General features: G+C 51.1%; 1 protein-coding gene across 1 annotated transcript in view; it reads right to left on the reverse strand.

Annotated features, from left to right (window-relative positions):
- Positions 1–3,841: 3,841 nt before the first annotated feature.
- The window catches only part of HRAS (HRas proto-oncogene, GTPase), a 43,360-nt gene continuing 28,777 nt past the window's right edge, over positions 3,842–18,424 (reverse strand). Inside the window, exons 2-6 of the mRNA XM_052811499.1 lie at positions 14,397–14,550; positions 9,519–9,697; positions 7,059–7,218; positions 6,212–6,336; positions 3,842–4,150 (exon numbers count right to left, since the gene is read on the reverse strand). Of these exons, the coding sequence (XP_052667459.1) occupies positions 6,217–6,336; positions 7,059–7,218; positions 9,519–9,697; positions 14,397–14,507 (570 nt within the window). The 5' untranslated portion in view covers positions 14,508–14,550 and the 3' untranslated portion in view covers positions 3,842–4,150; positions 6,212–6,216. The remainder of the gene's footprint in view (positions 4,151–6,211; positions 6,337–7,058; positions 7,219–9,518; positions 9,698–14,396; positions 14,551–18,424) is intronic.

The following is an 18,424-nucleotide window of genomic DNA, read 5'->3' on the forward strand; positions in this document are numbered from 1 at the left end:
CTGGACCTGACCAGACCAAACCAGACTAGACCTCCTCAGCTATTCTGTCATTTAAGTACAGGTTCAAAGGTGGCACTCCTCCATCACGGGAGATGCAGCCTCAACAGATAATCAGTACGATGCTGCCTGAAGCCTTCTCAGAGGTGGTGTTCACACTTGCCCGAGATCCACTGCACAGCACCAGGTTTAGTCCAGCCTTGCCATGACCAGCTGAAGAGATCACAGCAGCCAAACATGAGCTGATGTGCCCAAATATAACAAAAAGCTTACCTCTCTGGACTTCTGCAGCTTCCAGCTATGCAACTGGAGCAGCTCTTCAGAGTAACTGCACATTCTGCTCACCTAAGCTTGTGCCACAGAAGCAGAACTGAGATGGGCAATAAACTCCTTGTCATAAGGAAAACAACTGCAGTATCTGAAAACCACATCTTCCAGTCCAGGTACTTCTAAAACAAATGCGCCTTAAAGAACTGTGGGGAAAATCAACTAAATCAACTCCAAACCCAGCAATTCCTTCTCCAGACCTACCTTCGCTCTAAGGAAACTGTAACCCTGATGTTACTTTCAGACTCGAGAAGTTCAGCTAGCAAGCAGAGAACACATCATGAACTCATATACTGACCGCCTGTCTGTCATGACCAACGAGTTGCTATCCTGTACCCAAATCACCAGCACTAAGTCAGCAAGTGAAAACTCCAAGTCCAAAGTAACAGCTCCACCTGAGACAAGTGATACGATCTGGTTTTTGCCTACCCCAAAGATCAGATCAGATCAGAGATGACATATCTTACTGCACATTGAAGATCTGTCATCATTCTCTTGAAGCCAACCTCCTGCAACAAAGATGCAGTACTACATTAATACACGATTAATGCACAATTTCAGTGGAAGAGCTGTGGCGTCAAGCTTTTAGCACCTCCTTTTGCTCCCAACCTACCTCCAACATTCAGTATGGACTTGAACATTGACCTTAGTCAGAGTTCCTTGTGATCTTCTAATTACAGCAAAAAAACGGTGCTTCCAGCTCCTGAGGTGGCCATGTTACTGACCAGCACTGTTTGACAAAGGGTCATGGCTGCCTCACTTCTGCTGGGTGCAGCCCACAAAAGGAATGAGATTGGTCTTCACCCTGCCAGACTCGGACCACCACTTATCAGCCAGGTCCTCCTAAGATGCTTGCAGTCTCCAGTTCCAGCTCCTACCTGCCTACTGGATTCCTGAAGCGCTGTCCTGTCATAGCACTGTCCTACCACCTACACCGAGATGAAGGTGTACCCTGGCTCCTGAAAAACTTTTAGGTCCATTTGCAGAATCCTAGTGACTCCTAGCACATCTATGTCTGCTTTAGCCATACATAAAATAGGACTATAACCAGCCACTCCAGAAAAGAGACTGTCAGTAACTGGAACCACCTGAAGTGTACAACAGATCAAAGCTGTGAAGTTTCAACTAGACTCTTCCACCGGGAAAAGCCTGTCTGGTGCCTGATGGTGTGCTGCTAAACACAGACGCCGACTGCTGAACCACTGACTAAACAGCTCACCTTCAGCACCCCTCGGTGCAACAGCCATGAGTGGCCCAAGGAACTAGAAGACACTCGAACAAACTACAATAACACATGTGACTTGACCAGACCCAGCGCTTTCCTGAGCAAGCTGGAAAACCTCACCCTCAGGGGTGCAGAAACCTCTCTGAAAGGGAGATGATCATACTTTGGCTTCCTGCTCCTGACCAAACTGCTGAAGGACTTTGTATTCTGGCCAGTGCTGCTCTCACACACCCTCACCAAGACCTGCCAGCCTCTTGCAGCTGCAGCTGGTGCCTGCCCTGTGAAGACACCTCACCCCTGGTACTCCCTGGAGCTCCTCAGCTTGCTTGACCACGGCTCCTGCTCCTTGACTGTGGCTTCTGGCTCCCAACCAGAAATGAGAGGATACTCTCAGTGGTTAGAGCCATCCAGAGTCCAGTCCTTGAGAGAGCCCCAAACACAGCATTACTTCTCATCTGAAGGCCTCCAGATAGAGCTATCCCATCCCCAAGGGCCTGGTGAAGGATGTGATAAGCTCTATTGCAGAAAAAGAGCACCAGGTCCCTAGTGCAGTAACACCATGTCAACCCACCCACTAACTCCTAAGGCTTTTAGTCATCTTCTAGAAGGACAAAGTAGCCCTGCCCTCTGCCCTGCCTGCAGTTGCGCAGAAGCTGCCAACTTCAGAACAAAACACATACTTCCAGGCTTCACACTTGAAACAACTTAGGTTGGGAGGTTTTCTGGTAGCCTTTGGTCCAGCCCCACCATGTAACACCAGACTCAGCATCTTCAGCACTCCTCCAGCATGGGGACAGGCACTGCTGCAAACAGCACGCCCAGCTAAAGGCAGGGCAGCTCTTCCCTTGGGTAACTTCTCCCACTCAAGCTGGGATCAGCCCTTCTCCTGCAGGAACGGGGTGCTAGGCAGCTGCAGCTGGGGTGGTGGCTGTGCCCCACAGCAGTTCGGAGCAGGCAGGTACAAAAAACAAGCCATTAGCACAAGTCCTCTCTTGCCCAGGCCAAAAGCAAAGGCAGCAACTCCAACCAGCATTGGAGTTCAATTCTGCTGCTTTAATTCTGCTGCTGCCTGGCATGATGGAGGATGAGGGGAGGACGGGAGGCTGCCCGCATGGACACTGAGAGCCCCTGGGTGGGCTGTGGCTTTGTGCTGGGGGTGACCGGGCTCTCTGTTCTGGTTTTGCCGTGTGAGGCATATGACTCACATGCTGCCCTCACCGCTCCCAACCCCTGCTGGCCTCGGCTGCCGAACCCGACACCTCTTCAGGCCTGGGCTAGCCTGTGCAGAACAGCTTCCCGCCACACTTGGCTGGATCACCTTCCCCCTTTGATGCTCTTAATTCTGGATGCCAGCTAAATTAGCCTGTGCAATAGCTTGGGAGAGAGAAAGGCAGCGAGCACTGAGTCGCCCGCTGCACTGAGGGCAATGCCTCATCTTGGCTCTACAAGTGAAAGGCCATGTGGGAGAAGCCGGTCAGACACCAGGCAAAAATCCCACAGGAGCAGGGCTGAGCTAAGACAGGCTTCCCAACAGATTAGTCCTTATCCAGAACACTCTTACCCACTCTAAACCCAAGGACTGGAAGTCTGAATCCTTTAGTCTTAGTTGCTGAGCAGCCAGACAGCTGTCTGCAGTGCAAGAGAGCCCTTCTGCTACATGCTCACCAGTAATTAAGCCGTGCACAGGGCAGACAAGGATTTGCATACCATTTTACACTGCTGACAGACTGGAGCAGCCCAAGGTATGCAGGTGTTAGCATTAGCTAGGTGCTGGAGGGGAGCAGAAAGGCCTAATGCTACCTCTGGAACACATAAACCTTTGGGAGGTGCTGTGCCAGAAAGAGCTGCCTGGAAAAAAATCGAGGAAGAAACAAACTGGCACCAGCTGAGGTGAACACAGCTCTCAGATCTCCTCCTCAATGCTTCTTCCCTTCCAGGCATCACATCTGAGGCCATAAAAAGTCCCACAAGGACTAGGTTGAAGGCAAAGCACCCAGGGGAGCACTGAGGACAGGCTTAGACTGGTTGCGCTCTTCTACCCCACCAAAACTTGGGGCCAGCAAAGAGTTTCAGGTGGGCTGGGGGGGACAGGGACATGACGACAACTTGCTGGAGACAGACAGCTCTGTCCCTGAAGGATATCTCACCCCAATCGCCTTCACGGTCTACAGCATGACCTCAGTCCATGGAGAGCAAATCTCAGTCCCCTTCCCTCCCTGCTGTCCCACCAGCGATCCTCCTGGAGCACTAGCAGCAGCACTTTCTGGAAGGAGGACACAGCCATCAAGACGGTTTGTCGAGACCATCAAATAATAATTTAGTGTGATTCAATCTGTGGCTTTGTACAGTTGCCAGGGTGGGAGGAGGCCAAAGCAGGAGGGGATGGGGAAAGAAAAAAAAAGAAAAAAAGTCGTTTGCTGCAGGCTTGGGTGAAGTGCGAGATAGTCCTTGGAGGGGCTCATGCTCCCCCTGTCCTCTTCCTCCTCTTCCTCTCCCCCTCCCCCCATACTCCTCCCCTGAATCTGATTGCTTCTTCCTTCGCTTCACCTCTTTCCTTGCACTCTGCACAGCGGGAACCTCTCCAAGACACGGTCCAGTCAGCTGAAACCAGAAGAGGACACTCATTAGCACCCATTCACCGTCAGAACCAGTGGGGACTGTTTCCATTACCCACCCCTCACATTTCAGGATGACCCTGCTAGTGCCCATGGAAGGAAAGCAAAGGGCTACACAGGTCTTGGAGGACTGGACCTGGCTCAGCAAAGCATCTGCATGTGTGCTAAAGGGAACAATCAAATCGTCTGTAGAGTGATGGGTGAGCCTCGGGCATCACACCAGACCTTCTGCCTCTGCCCAAACCCTGTTTGGGGAAGGGGCACTGTTTGGTGAGATCTTTCTCCCTCCTCCAGGGATGACAGGAACCACAAAGTGAGTCCAGGGCAAATGCAGCCAAATCTCCCTGCCTCCCTGACCACACACCCACCCTCATCCCCAAAACCCAGCGTGTCCTTGCCTTGCTTCTCCTTTTGTGCCCTGATGTTCCTCCCGCTCTGCTCTTGGCCACTGCAGCTAGAATAAGCTGGGATGTCTGGTTTCCAGTTTCTGCCTGAGCAGAAAAAGATGTGGGCAACTCACAGGGCACGCTCTCTTAACAGAGGGGAGTGTTTCCAAGAGACTCCTTCCCACTCCTTCTTGCCCCTCTTTTTGAAGGCACTGCCTGTGCCAGTGCTGGCCACCAGGCTGTGACGGGGACCGGGCTCCTGGCAGTTGGTGTAGGGGAGCAGCAGCATCTGCCGAACCCGTGCCATCAGCTGTGAGCCAGAGCAGGAAATGAGCCCTGAGCTCACATCCCCATCCGGAAAAAATGTTCCTGAACATCTGGAGGACCTGAACATCTGGAAAACCTCCCTTAGCAGTGATAAGTGTGCTGGGCACAGCATTCGGCTTGGCCCCCAGGAGACCTTGCATGCCTCGGCTGGGAGCAGAGGGGTGGGGTGCTCTGGTGGTTTTTTGCTCATAGGAAGCAAACGCTGCCAGCGTTTCTTTTTCTTTTTTTTTTTTTTTCCGGGGAAAAGCTCTTCTGCACTCACGGCCTTTGACTCAAAAAGTGACGGAGGAAAACCAGCTGCCCACCTCCACCTTCAGCGAGACCCTCTTAGCACCATGCACTTCTCTTTAGGACTCCAGCAGTTGTGTAAAGGGGTGAAGGGCCAGTCCAGGTGCTTGGGAGACTCCCCAAAAGACATTAAGGGCAATGTTTGTGCAGGCTTTTCTCCCGCACCCCAGTCCCCGGTGCACTCATCCCCAGTTGCCCCTCTCTCCGCTTCAGCCACGGAAGGAGTTGGTTACACAGCCAGATGTTCCCAGGCGTTTGGCTTAAGGCCACCCAGCTCACGCAGGGACACCGACAGGAGTTCTCCCTCACTGCTATCCAGCAGGATTGCAATGATTTAAATAAACTCATCATTTAAAAAAAACAACAAAGAAAGAGAAAGAAGAAAAACAGGCAAGTGAACACGGACAATGTGAAAAACACTGTTTCTGGCTCCAGCACACACAATTTATAAAAGCAAAACAGCCCCCTTATGGCTAATTCTCAACATTGCATCAGTTCCAAATATCCCAGGGGATATATCTGATGGGGAAAACTCTTCTGAGGAACAGAGGAATTTCACAGTGAGACAGGTGGGCTCTGAAGGTTTAGGATGAGGCAATTTACACGAGTACATTAGGAGGCAATGCGCTCACCCAGTTCTTCATCTGAACTCTTCTAGGGCCAGTTTGGTGAACACACAGTGAGCCGCACACTTTCAACACCAGCTTAACTCCTCTTTCAGAAGGGCAGCATGGGAAGGAGCTTTCTCAGGGAAAGCATGACAAAACACGTATTTTTTTTTTTATTCAGTTCTGTAGAATTTTGTTCCACAAAATGAGGGGGAAAAACAAATAACCCTTTCCTCCTACACACTTCCTCAGGAAAGTGAGTATTTTGACTTACCTATGTTTTGAAAGAAAAATGCTATTTCAGTCAAAAAAGTGTTTCATTAAAAAATACCCGTTGCTGAAATTGTTTCTGCTGAATTTGTTTGCAGACAAGTGCATCTGCAGTCTCCTCCTGCCCTGCTTCCCCACTGCACCCCATCTCCTGCTTCCAAAACTCACCGTAATCACGATATCACACATTTACAGTTCATGCAGCCAGGGCCACTCTCATCTGGCGGATTCAGCTTGCGCAGCTTGTGCTGACGGATCTCCCGCACCAAGGTGTAGAATGCATCTTCAACGCCCTGGAAGAAAAGCATCGCTTGAAGCAGCTGCCCACTTCGAAAGTGGACAGTGGAGAGAAGAGAGGGCTCTGCTCCCCAGCTAGCTTTGTCTCCCAGCAGTGCAGATTGCAGAGTTAAAGGCACTAAACCAAGCTGGGAAGACTAACATGGATCTTAGTGCGGCCTCCAAACAGAGACCAAGATTGAATGAGCAACCACAAGGCCAAGGAGCTCTTAAGTCCTTGAGATTCATCAGCTTTCAGCAGCCTGAATGAGGTCTACCTCCTAAGAGAAAAGCCACCACTAGACCACTAGACCACTGAAGGTATCAGCTGCTCCATTTCCACCTTTGTGCTCTTTGTGCCCATGTGGTCCTTCCAGCACCAGTATATTCTGCCTGTAGGTCTACCAAAGTAGACCATGGATGAGATTAGCCAAGTCCCCTGAGCCTACCTGACCTGCAGTGACTATGGGGGTTATTCCAGAGCCTTGGAGAAAGCCCTGAGAAGGCATCTGCCCTTCACTGATGCCAGAGCATGAATTACATACTTCTCCAGATTGGACACTCAAGCCCGGACAGGGGAGGGAATGTCCTGATAGAGCATTTAGCCCTGAGGAAGCAACTACCCCCAGCCCTTACACTCATCTATCTGCAAGGTGGTGTCTGCCCGTTCCTGCCTCTCCAGGACAGCACTGGAGAAAAGAGAAGAAAAAGAAGATTTTGTTTAAAACCCTCCTCCTACCTGTCTGGTTTTGGCAGACGTTTCTATGTAGGGGATCCCGTAACTCCGGGCCAGGTCCTGCGCTTGCCGGGTCTCCACTGTCCGGGCTGGCAGGTCACACTTATTTCCCACCAGCACCATGGGAACATCATCTGAGTCTTTCACCCTCTTGATCTGCTCCCTGCAAAAGTAAGAGGTGCCAATGTGAAGGGAGAAAAGGCATCAGGGACAGCTCCAGGGCACTCCCCACCACCTTCTTCATCAAGAATTAACAGCTGCACTTCATTCCTGCCAAGTGCCTTGTGTTGGGCTTTCAGGAGAATGTCAATGACCATGGCACGTAAATGAGTAAACAGCAAAATAGCTAGGGCACTTTTGGAAACGAAAACTAAACATACTTCCGCTCTTCAAATGCAACTGTTTACAAACTACAACTTGAAATTATGAAAATCTATATTAAGACATGAGCTTAAGATAGTTTAAGCTAAATAAAAATGAATACTCAAGCAGTTACCTGTGTTATTTCCAACATCTTAGATCAAGTAATCCCCCTGAATGAGGACAAAGAAAAAATCACCTGCAACCAGAATTTGCTGAGCTGATAAACCAGCTTTTGGCAGCTGTAACCTTTTCTGCAGATGCACAGGCAGTATTTACTTCCTTTCAGTTTAGTTCAGGTCACTCAAAGTTGAGAAACCAACTGGGAAGCAAAAAAGCTGTAATGCTCACTTCTTCATTCCAACCTCGGATTTAAAACTAGGTGGGCGAGGATGAGATCTACCACTTCTAAAAATCTTAAAGGCCATTATGACCACAAACAATCCATTCAATTCCCTCCTGATAGATAATAACTTCCTCTCCTTAATAAATCATTTAACTTCAGATGCAAAACAGCTTTTTTTTTTTCTTGCTCATGCATCCAGAACATTTAACATGGCTTTATTTAACTAGTAAAAGCATTATTTAATATGCTGATTTCTGCACTTTAATTGAATTCAAACTTACATCCAAAAGCAGCTGGACATGTATCACACACAAAAAAAATCAATCATCTTTTTTTAATGTAGTAGAACATAGAAATGAAGTCTGACTATATGTATGATATGCCATAAAGCCCCCTAAATGTTCCAAGTAACATCCTGATCAGCAAACCTAAGTACTAAATTTAGTGAATGGGCTACACTTAGCTGGAAAGAGATACCTCCTAATGGTTACTAACCAGGGAGAGCCAGCATTTCTCTGGGGAATGTTCTTTTAAAAGTGCAAACACAAAGAGCACAGGCAAAACGAGATGAAAGCCGGTGATTTACATGATGATTAAAACCAGGGCTTGAAAACCGAGCCATCCTGCGAGTGATTCACAGGCACCAGCCCTGGCACAAGGATGAATGCTGCCGAATCCCTCAGGTGCTTTAGGAAAATCCCATCCTTTGTCCTCTGGTTCAGCTAAAACAAGCCAAATTAGTCCAACCATGTAGTTATTACATTGAACACGCCTGCTAGCCAAAGACTCAGACATCTCGACAGCTAAGACCAGCGCTTCCGACTACGGAGCAAGGAAGGGCTGTGCCTGTGCTTGGAGCTACAGGATTATCTGGGACCCAGATTTATGATGAGGGACTGGGGAACACAGTCCCTTGGTGGGCAGTGGACAGAGCGGGGACAGGCAGAGCCATCTCTTGCATCCTCTGCAAGTGCCTCCCATCACGGCTAAGCCTCAAAGAACGCATAAAGCAGAGATCCCTCCCTACGCTAGCATCGGGGTAACTGAGGAAGACTCCCGCTGGATTTATATCATCTCCTTGGCTCTCCAGCTCTGCACGGGTGATGGCAGCAGGAAGGGAGAAGCGGGATGGGTAACCTGGGTACAGCCAAAGCAGGACCACATTGGGTTGGGGTCCCTGCTCTGCCACTGCCCCCCCAGTACATCCTCTTGGGCAAGTCACCTCGCCGGGGCTCTCACTCTCCTCCTGCCCCATCTTTGCCCTGGTTGAAACGGAGCTCCAACGGGCAAGGACTGCCTCTCCCCACGTGCGTGCGGCCGACAGACCGCAGCCTTGCCACAATGGCTGCCAGCGGGGGAAGCAGCCCTCCCTGCCCTTCCCAGCCTCCCCTCCCAGCTCCCAGGCCCAGCAGAAGTCGCTGAGATCGATTCCACTAACAAAGCAATTCCATTAATTAGGGAGGGAAGGGAGGGGGTCACAGAGGATCAGCTCTCTCTTTAGTCACCATAAACACTTAAACATTACATTACCGAGTCCCCAAAGGCCACAAGCAATCCCTTTGGATGGGTTTTATTGGAGTCACTGACATTAGCTGTCTGCTCCATCTCTTCCCTGGGGAATGGCCACTTGAGCTAATTGTCTTTGCTGGCAGCCAGTGCTTCCACCATGGGGCCTGATCTTAAAGGGAGGGCAGGAGGGTGCAGCGGCAAGGCCTTTGCACAGGGCAAGAGGGAAGGGGCCCTTCCAGGATACCGACCTGTACTGGTGAATATCTTCAAAGGACTTGGTGTTGTTGATGGCAAAGACGCAGAGGAATCCTTCCCCTGTTCTCATGTACTGGTCTCTCATAGCACTGTATTCCTCTTGCCCTGCGGTATCCAAGATGTCTAACAAGCAGGTCTCTCCATCAATGACAACTTGCTTTCTGTAGGAATCCTGCAGGCCAGGAGAGGGAAAGAAAGGGAGAAGGATGAGTTAAGGGAGGGCTTGTGTCCTGCCAAGCGAAGGGATGCAGCGAGTGCATCCCTGGGAAGATGCCAGGTCACGCTCTGCCTGGGTTTAGCTCCCATTAAATAGCTGGCTCAATCTGTTTCAAAAATGGGAGGGAAAGGAAAAAGGAGAAAAAGAAGGAGAAAAAAAATAAAAGGAAAAAGGGAGCAGCTGAGCAGGTTTCCTCTTCTCTGGCAGAGCCAGACAGCCCCTGGCTTGCTCTCCCCATTCCCAGCCCTGCCTCTGGCAGACCAGGGGCAGCTTTGTCTCTACCACACCACATAGCCCTCGACAACTATTTTCCTAAGCTTTATTTAGTCCTGGCTAATCCCTTCTGCTGCCACCCTGCCCTAGTGCTGGAAGGGGACACCCAGGAAGGACGGCTCCGGCCTGCCAGGGTTTCCAGCCACCATTTGCAATCTGCAGGGCTGGAAGGTGTTTAAGATCACCTGGAAATGCAGCACCTCCAATGCACCTCAGATCAGGCACCAGAAGCATAATGTCACCAGTAAGGCTGCAAACTGGACTTGATGGTAAACCTCTTCTTCAAACATGAGAAAAAAAAAAAAAATCACGCTGTGAGGAGGGTGTTTCCCACAACCAGTCTGTGCCCAGACTACTCCAGGAGAGGTAAGGACTATCCAGGCAGGTCCTTTGAAGTTGGGGGTTTTCCCTGCAGCAGAGGCAATCGCAACTTATCACAAATGTGAGAAGGCCTGGAAATCACCCAGGGCATCCCTCAAAAGGTTTCATTTTTCAAGGCAGGCTCCTCAAAGCACCGGTCCTCCCCACCATGCCTCTCCCCCATGCCCGGTCTCATCAGCAGGGATGCTGCTGGGGCAGCCCCTGCATGAAGGAACAGCCTCATCCCTCTCCGATAGCCATCCCCTGGGTACAGCGCAGCATCCTTGACTCTCAGCAAGAGAAGGAAGCCAAAACCAAAGGCATGAATAAGGTGCGAGTCAGCAATATGACCACAACAGCGCTTTGCAGCCATTCGCAGAGGCTATGGCTGCAGTTTAGAATTAATTCAAACGTCTGCTGCTCTTCCAGCGACCACAACAATGTTATCAGATGAGCTTTGCAGGTCTGCAGACAAACAGCCAACGCAGCAAAGGTCACTGACAGTACCAGCAGCGGCACGGAAAGGGAATGGGGCCAATGCAGCCTCCACCCTTTGGTTCATTACTACAACGACATCATCTACTGGGGCTAATTAAAGTCTTTCCTCACCTTGTGGAGAGGGCCATGAGATCAGAGATGAGATCTGCTCTGCCACGACCTTCTCCGCCGTGCCTTCCCAAAAAGGGGACTGCTGATCCACTGGGAATAAGCGTGGAGTGATGGGCTGGCTTCCAGCCAACCACTCTGAAGGCAACTGGCAGACTGCCCTGCAGGGATGCGCTCCCATTTCTAATCAATAATGTATCTGGAGCCTCCTTGGTGCAAGGTAGAAGAGCACTGGTTCCACCTCCGGGGTCCCAGTGCCTGGCAAGGACCGGCAAAGAGGACCCCAGTGCCTGCTCTGCACAGCAGAGCATTCTCCCACCCCTGGGCCCTGGCTTGCGTCCAGAGGACCAGCCTCTTGGCACACATGTTCACAATTAATTGCCAAGTCCCCAATTACAGGAGGTCTCACCAGCAGACAGTATGCTTACGGAGAAGTGATCCCGCACCTCGGCTCAGGTCATCAACAGGCTGCCCGTAAGGCCAGCCAGCTCGCTAACGAAGCAAAGGTATTAAGAGTCTTACAGAGGATGCTTTGCATACCGCTCCCCAAAGGAAGGAGACAAGCTCTCCCCACCCTTGCTTTGTGTCCAGCTTCATCTGAACCCCCCTGAGATGCTCGGAATGGCGGCTCAGCCACCCCTGCCATGCTGTCTGGTGACCTCGCTGCTGCTGCAGGGGTAGCTGCCACCAGCCCACATGTCCAGCCACCGGCACCCTGCAGCCTCAACACTCCTCTGCAGCACCCCTGTGTCCTACCTCACCTTCCTGCACAAAGAAAAGTGGCCAGACCCAGCTGTGAAGTGCCAGGCGGCAGAAACAACGTCCACTTGGGGTTCAGACTTAGGATCCCAGATGGATGCTGGGAGCACCCCGGGTGTGCTGGGGGACCACGCCAAGAGGTCCATTTGTTAAACGCTACGGTCAGGATGCGACTAGAGGCTTGGGAAGCCTGTTACTAGCTGACTGCTAAAAGCTGGAAGATGAACCGAAGAATTTCTCAACACAGTCTGACTCTTTAGTCCATCCCCGCTCATTCGCCATGGGACACTGCCAGCGGCGTGCATTTACTAGGTGCCTCGGCCCTCTTGTTCCCAAATTGAAGGTCTTAAGACCCCTTGGCAGCCCAAGAGCAGCCGTGCGAGCGCGTGCTGTAGCGGGTCGGCCAGCGTTGAGTTACAAAGCCAGACATTTGCACTAGTGAATTGGGAGGGCAGGAGGGGAGCAGGCACTCAGTCAGGGTCTCTGCCCCAGACAGGGGACAAACTCACTCTCCACCTCTCCTGTCCTGGGGAGCACCTTCTCAGTGCACCCCGACCCACTCGCACCCCCCTTTGCAGGACAGCCTGCACTCGATTCATTAAAGCGATGGGTAACGCCTTTGCTCCATGCACGTATACTCTTTTTTTTCCCCCCCTTTTATCCTGCTCATTTCAGCATTGCTGTGCTGTTTGTTAGCCGGCTGAACAGTCAGAGTCAGCTCCTGGGCATGATCCAAAGCAGCTTAGTCACAGGAGGGTGGTTTGTTGGTCACATTCAGATGGCTGGCAGGTAACTCTCTGTGCGTCCTAATTCCCCATAAAATGAAGCATAATTAAAAGGAGTCACCCTGGAATGAGTGAGAAGATGGCCGGGGGCAGGATGTGGGGCACGACTGAGGGAGCTGCAAAGGCATCAGGGCTGGTGGGACCTGCAGGTAGAAAAGCACCAGGGGCGAGAGGGGTGAAGAGCAGCTCGTGGCTGCTTTAGGAAGAAAAGAGGAGGAGAAGAGCAGAGTGGGGCTGGGGGAACAGGGGATGAGGGCGGGCATCTCCCAGGGCACGTCAGGAGTGGGCAGGGCAAGGAGGGTGTGCTGGGAAATGCCATGCAAGGTTTACATTCCCCACTGCCTGTTTACATGGAGAAAATTCCCTGCAGCATACATACAGGGGGCAGGCGGCTGGAGACAAAAATATAGGATGCCATAACCCAACACATCACTGGGTCAGAGCTGCCCCTGCCCACTGTAAGGTCCAAAAGAGGACCCATCCATGCACATGCCTCCCCAGGGAGGTTGCTCTCCATCAGCAGCTCTTTTGCTGAAACCAACCTGAAATGGGTTTCTAACAAAAGGAAACAATGCTACTGGTGATAAGCACGCGAGGGGAGAGGAGCTGGGGAAGAAGGCAACTGCATCCATAAGCAAGGTGCAGCACCAAGACTCGGGAGCCCTTAACTTAAATTCCAGTCTCTGCCACGGACTTTCTAGGTGACCTTGGCCAAATGACGTAATAGCACGTGCTTGTAAGTGCTTTCTCTCCTTCCCATCTGTAGGATTGTAAGACTATTTCTGCCTTTCTACCAAGCCTTGTCTTGCTTGTTTATTTAAGTTGTAGGCTCTTCAGGGTGGGGACTACACATACAACACCTACCAGAATAGATTTCTGATCCCAGCTGGAGCCTTTTATCCATTATGATAATAATAACTGCAGCAACCACAGCTGCATTTATACACATCTGGTAGAGAGTCCTTTAGGACTGCAGACAGGGAGGTTATTGTCCAAGAGGCATGACAGAGCTGTAATTTGCCTTCCTAGTGTGGACTTACTCCTTGTGCAGAGCAGCAGCTGCTGCCCACATCTCCCCCGAACGAAGGTGTAAGTCATGCAGGGGGTAATTAGCATCTCGCTAGCAACAGTGAAAGCAGTCGGAGAATGGAATATTATTTTTAAAAGTAAAAAAAAAATAAATAAATAGTGTAATGGATATTGAAGACTGGATCCCCCCACCTGCACAGGCAGGGTACTGAGCTAGACAGGCCAGTGCTACCATCCACGCCGACTATGAGACCCATGCATCAACCTTTAACTCCTCACAATAGAGCAGAGACAGTACTCTGGGAACCACAATGGTTCAGCTGTTCAGTACGTCTTGCTCAAACTGCAGGACATACATAATACAACCAAGCTCTGATAAAACCCATTTCATCAGTAAATCTCAAAACATCCTGCATGAGAAGTCAATATATTTACTCTGATTTCACAGGAGAAGAAACGAAAGCACAGGCACAAAATGGCTCTTCAATCCCAAACCTTTAACCCCTCCCTACACTGTAGTCTTATCAAAAAAGAGGACTTCTGCTGCCTCTCAGCACCTGCCCAGGTCTGCCTGCTTCTGCTGCCTCCCCCTCTGCCCACTTTTGCTGCCTCCCTCACCATCTCTCTTCAGCAGACACCGCCGACCTTCTTCAGGAGGCAAAAGTCGGTCACTGCAACCTCTGAACACGTACGTAGCAACTCAGAATAGCTCTGCAAAGCAGAGGAACATCCCTGCTCAAGTTCAGACCTGAGACCAAGCCGAGCATGCTCTAGGTTGGAGGCAAGGTGGAGAAGAGCAAGAGGAAAACAGACAGATGGACCCCATGCCCAGAGCCGCTTACCTCTATCGTGGGGTCATACTCATCAACAAAATGGTTCTGAATGAGCTGTATTGTCAAAGCACTCTTCCCAACACCACCAGCTCCCACCACCACCAGCTTATATTCGGTCATCTTCCAGCCAACCCCAGAGCAGGACTTCCAGGAGCACCACCACCTGCAAGGAGAAACACAGCCACCACGTTAGGAGAGGGGGTCCCTCCCTGTCACTGCCTGCTCTGCAGCAAGGCTGAGTGGTCAGCCCCCCTCTTCTGCCGGGCAAGGCAGAAATCTGCAAAGCACAGCTTCATTCCTTGGGTACTGAGCATTCCCAATGTCTCCTGCACATCCCAGGAGCACCCAAATGCTGCTAGGCAGAGACACCAAAGTCTGGGATCCAGCACGCTGTAACACAGAGACACCTAATTCTGCAAGGCAGAGGTGAAGGGACGCACCCCTCAAGGTTTTAACGGTCTTTTAAGTTGCTTGACTTCAGTAGGGATTGAGGATGGGACAAGGTAAACCCACTTCACTGCTATTCTGGGTGGCAAAGAGCCACCCCTTACTCCTTGGGGTGAAAACCAGCAAGCCACCATCAGGGATGCAACATGTTTTTAACGTAGCTTTAGGAAATTGCCACCACAGGGTACTCTGCTCCAGGACCACCCTGGTCTCTCATCTCAAGCTCGCAGATGTACCACCCTGGCAAGCCTGGCCTAGAAATGGGGAGATGGTGGGATGGCCTGTGTGCCCCAAGGGTCAAGGGCTTCCTTACCTTCTTCCCACCCAGCACACTGACTACCCTGGGAATCTGACCAGAGAAAATTATACTTATTTCAGTCTGTCACCCTGTACTGTGCCTCCAGGATCCACTGTCTTCCTTTTGCTTTTATGGTCTGATGCTCTGGGGTGTCAAACGTGAGAGCGCCTCACCTAAAACCAGGAAACTTGGTCTAAAAGTACAGCACGGAACTGCAGCATCCAGAGCTATTTAACCTAATACTCTCCACTAGTAATGAAGGTTACTTTAAAATGGGCAAAATATTCCACAAAACTGAATACAAAACTATGTTTATCCAGTGATATGCTGCAATCCTTTACCCTGATGGTCTGGATGCAAACTTCACACATTCCCCGAGCAAACCTCAAGAGATAAGGGAATGTTACCGATAAGAAAACAGAGGTACAGGCTGTGTAAATCAAAAGTAAACCCTAAAGTAACCAAGTTAAGACGTCTGGTTTTCCAGAAGTGCTCAGCACTGTCTCCAATTTGTCTTATCTCATGCTGGCAATCCAAAATCATTAGATAGATTTGAAAGCCTTGGCCAACGTGGTTTGGATGTCAACGCCCACAGGAGTGGGGAAGAAGTCCCAGCCCCCCCAAGTACGCTGTTAGGTCCATGTCTTCACCCTCAAGGCTGCGTTAAACCTCAAACCACAGGGCAGGTTTGAGATGGTGGCACATCCACACCCTCTGCCAGTCCTCCAGCTAACGATGCCTCCTGCTGTGCTGGCCATCACAAGAGGGAGGAGGACTGCGGAAAGGGCACCCCTGCTCCCACAAGATGAAGCTGGCATGCCCCACAGGGGAGCAAGAGATGCTATCATGACAGGTGGTAATTGGGAATGATGATTAGGGTCAGGACAAGCAAACCACACTTCTGCAGCACTGTGTAGTTGCCATGGCCCTTCAGCAGGAAAAAACTCACCCCCCAACCTCCTCCTTTAAATTTCTGCTCCAACTCCACCAAGAAAGAGGAACTTCAACTCAGGAAGGTTACAAAACCCTGAATGTTTAAATAGAAATCCACCCTCATTGGACTGCAACCCCTGCCCACTGAAAGTCACCCCAGGGTCAGATACTCGTCTGCAGCCGTCATCTGTGAGCTCTGGGGAAGCCACTCGAAACGCAGCAGGTAGCGGGAAGACGAGCTCATGTCTCCCCTGCCCGGTCGCCATTCAACGCAGCCTGCAACACCATGCATGGCGATTACACGCACCCTCCCGGACAGTTATATCACTCCACCCTCCTCCCCAGGCTCGTCAGCCCTGCTCCCAAAACCCTGGAAGCTGGTACGAACTGTGCTGGCAAAGGCCACTCTAGTTCCAGTCTGCATCTGGTGCATTTGCTAACGCAGCAAAGATCTAATGGAAAGGAGGCCAGAACTTTCTGCCTTCAATCCCCACCTGACTGCAACCTTAAACCACTCAGACAGTTCAATCACCCACTCGAGCTGGGAGCAGTCAGACACAACCACCTCTTGCCAAAGCCCTTTTCTGAGCTACTGTCTCAGTAGCAGGAAGGCAAACAAAGCTCATGCCCTTCTCAGCATCCAGGATCCTGAAGAAGGGCAAGGGAGGGGGTGCAAAAGAGCAACCAGAGCACAAACACGATGCCAAGCAGGACCTCTGGTTGCTGTGCCATTCTATGCTGCTGGAAAAGCTGAAGGTTGTTAAACACAGTGGAAAAGTGGTGACAGTGGGGAAAATGCGGTGCAAATAATGTGATACCCTAGGTCCATACCCAAAAGTGCCACTGCTTCCCAGAAAGTCCAATATGCCTCTGTTCTGGTGGCCAAGGAAGAGATGCAGGTTGAAAGCAAGGCTACCGGAGACAATCTAAGTGAGCACGCTAATTGACCATGCACACGCTGCTTTGCTCCACTAATGCATGCCTTCATGTCTATGAACTTCTCACATACACTACTTCTTAGGGACAAGAGAGACCCCCACCCCAGGATCTCTCTCAGATGGGAAAAGACAATTACCATGAGGGACAGTGACAGGCTGAAGTGGGGACTGAGGAGCAAACACTGACTGACCGTCTCCACCAACACTGCTGGCCAGAAAGGGACTGCTCTTGCAGCAGAACAGCTTCACAGCTGAACATAGAGGGGTCTTGAGGGTCTGAAGAAACTCTTCAACCAGCTGCCATCTTTCATACAGAGCAGGGAGATCTGCAGCCCCTAGCAAAACACGCGGCAGCTGCAAATAAAGGCCTGCAGTGGCTACGATGGACCTTGCTCTGCATCTGATGCTGATGATGGAGCAGCTGCCATGATGATGCTCAAGGGGAACTGCACAACTGCCCAGGTCTATGGGACTTGCTAAGGCAGTGAGAAAAGCCTAGACTCAATATGGGGAGAAGAGGTGAGTCCTCAAGGAAGGGGTCCTCTCTCGAGTCCACCCCAGTGGAAGGCACTGCTTGGCCTATCCCTTCAGAAACCCCCCAGCCCACACAGCCATACCAGCCTCCTTGTCCACACTGCAGCAGGAGATGGGGGCCAAGGCAGTCACCCACAGCAGCTTAAGGGTCTTTCCCTGCTCCGGACCCCAGCTGAGCCCCGCTGCGCAGTGGAGGGGCAACCACACACCAGCAAGCCCTGCACATCACCACCCCAGCCCAGAGCTTTGAGCTCTGGCTCCTCCAGAGAAACACAGACCCACATCTGCCTGCTCTGCACCCACCCAAGAGGCGGGGGAAACAAGGGGGGTGAAAAAGCTATTGTTCCCCACCACTCATGGTCAGCATACAGACAATGTAGATACAAGAACTCTGCAACGTTGGTGTTTGTTCACTCACACCGTATCTAGAAGGTGCTGGTGCCTCGGCTAACCCTTCACCGCTCTACATGCCATCCTCGCCCTGGCAATGGCAGGAGAGATTCTGCAGCTTGCAGAGGATGGTGAGTCCAGCCCACACAACTGTATCATACCACTGCTGCAAAACGTGTCCTAATGTAGAGCGAGAGTGTGGGGAATAATGGACAGCTCTGGGTGTGAGAGCTGCCTGAATTAACGTGTGCTAAAATCAATGTTCAGACAAGCTCGCTTCCTTTCCCAAAGGATCCACAATGCAAGCTCTTCACAGGGAGCATGCAGACCCAACCACTCATCAGAGCACATGCAAATACCACAGGAGAGGGAGCCTGGCCAAAGGCTGCAGGGAAAGCGGGGATTTCCATAGGGCCAAGCTTTGTTACAGAGTTGGGCAGCTGGTCTTATCCCTAAGTTGACCTTACCAACACCATCTCATAGCTCCCCATCACACT

The sequence above is a fragment of the Harpia harpyja genome, chromosome 16 (assembly GCF_026419915.1).
Source record: "Harpia harpyja isolate bHarHar1 chromosome 16, bHarHar1 primary haplotype, whole genome shotgun sequence".
Lineage (NCBI taxonomy): Eukaryota > Metazoa > Chordata > Aves > Accipitriformes > Accipitridae > Harpia > Harpia harpyja.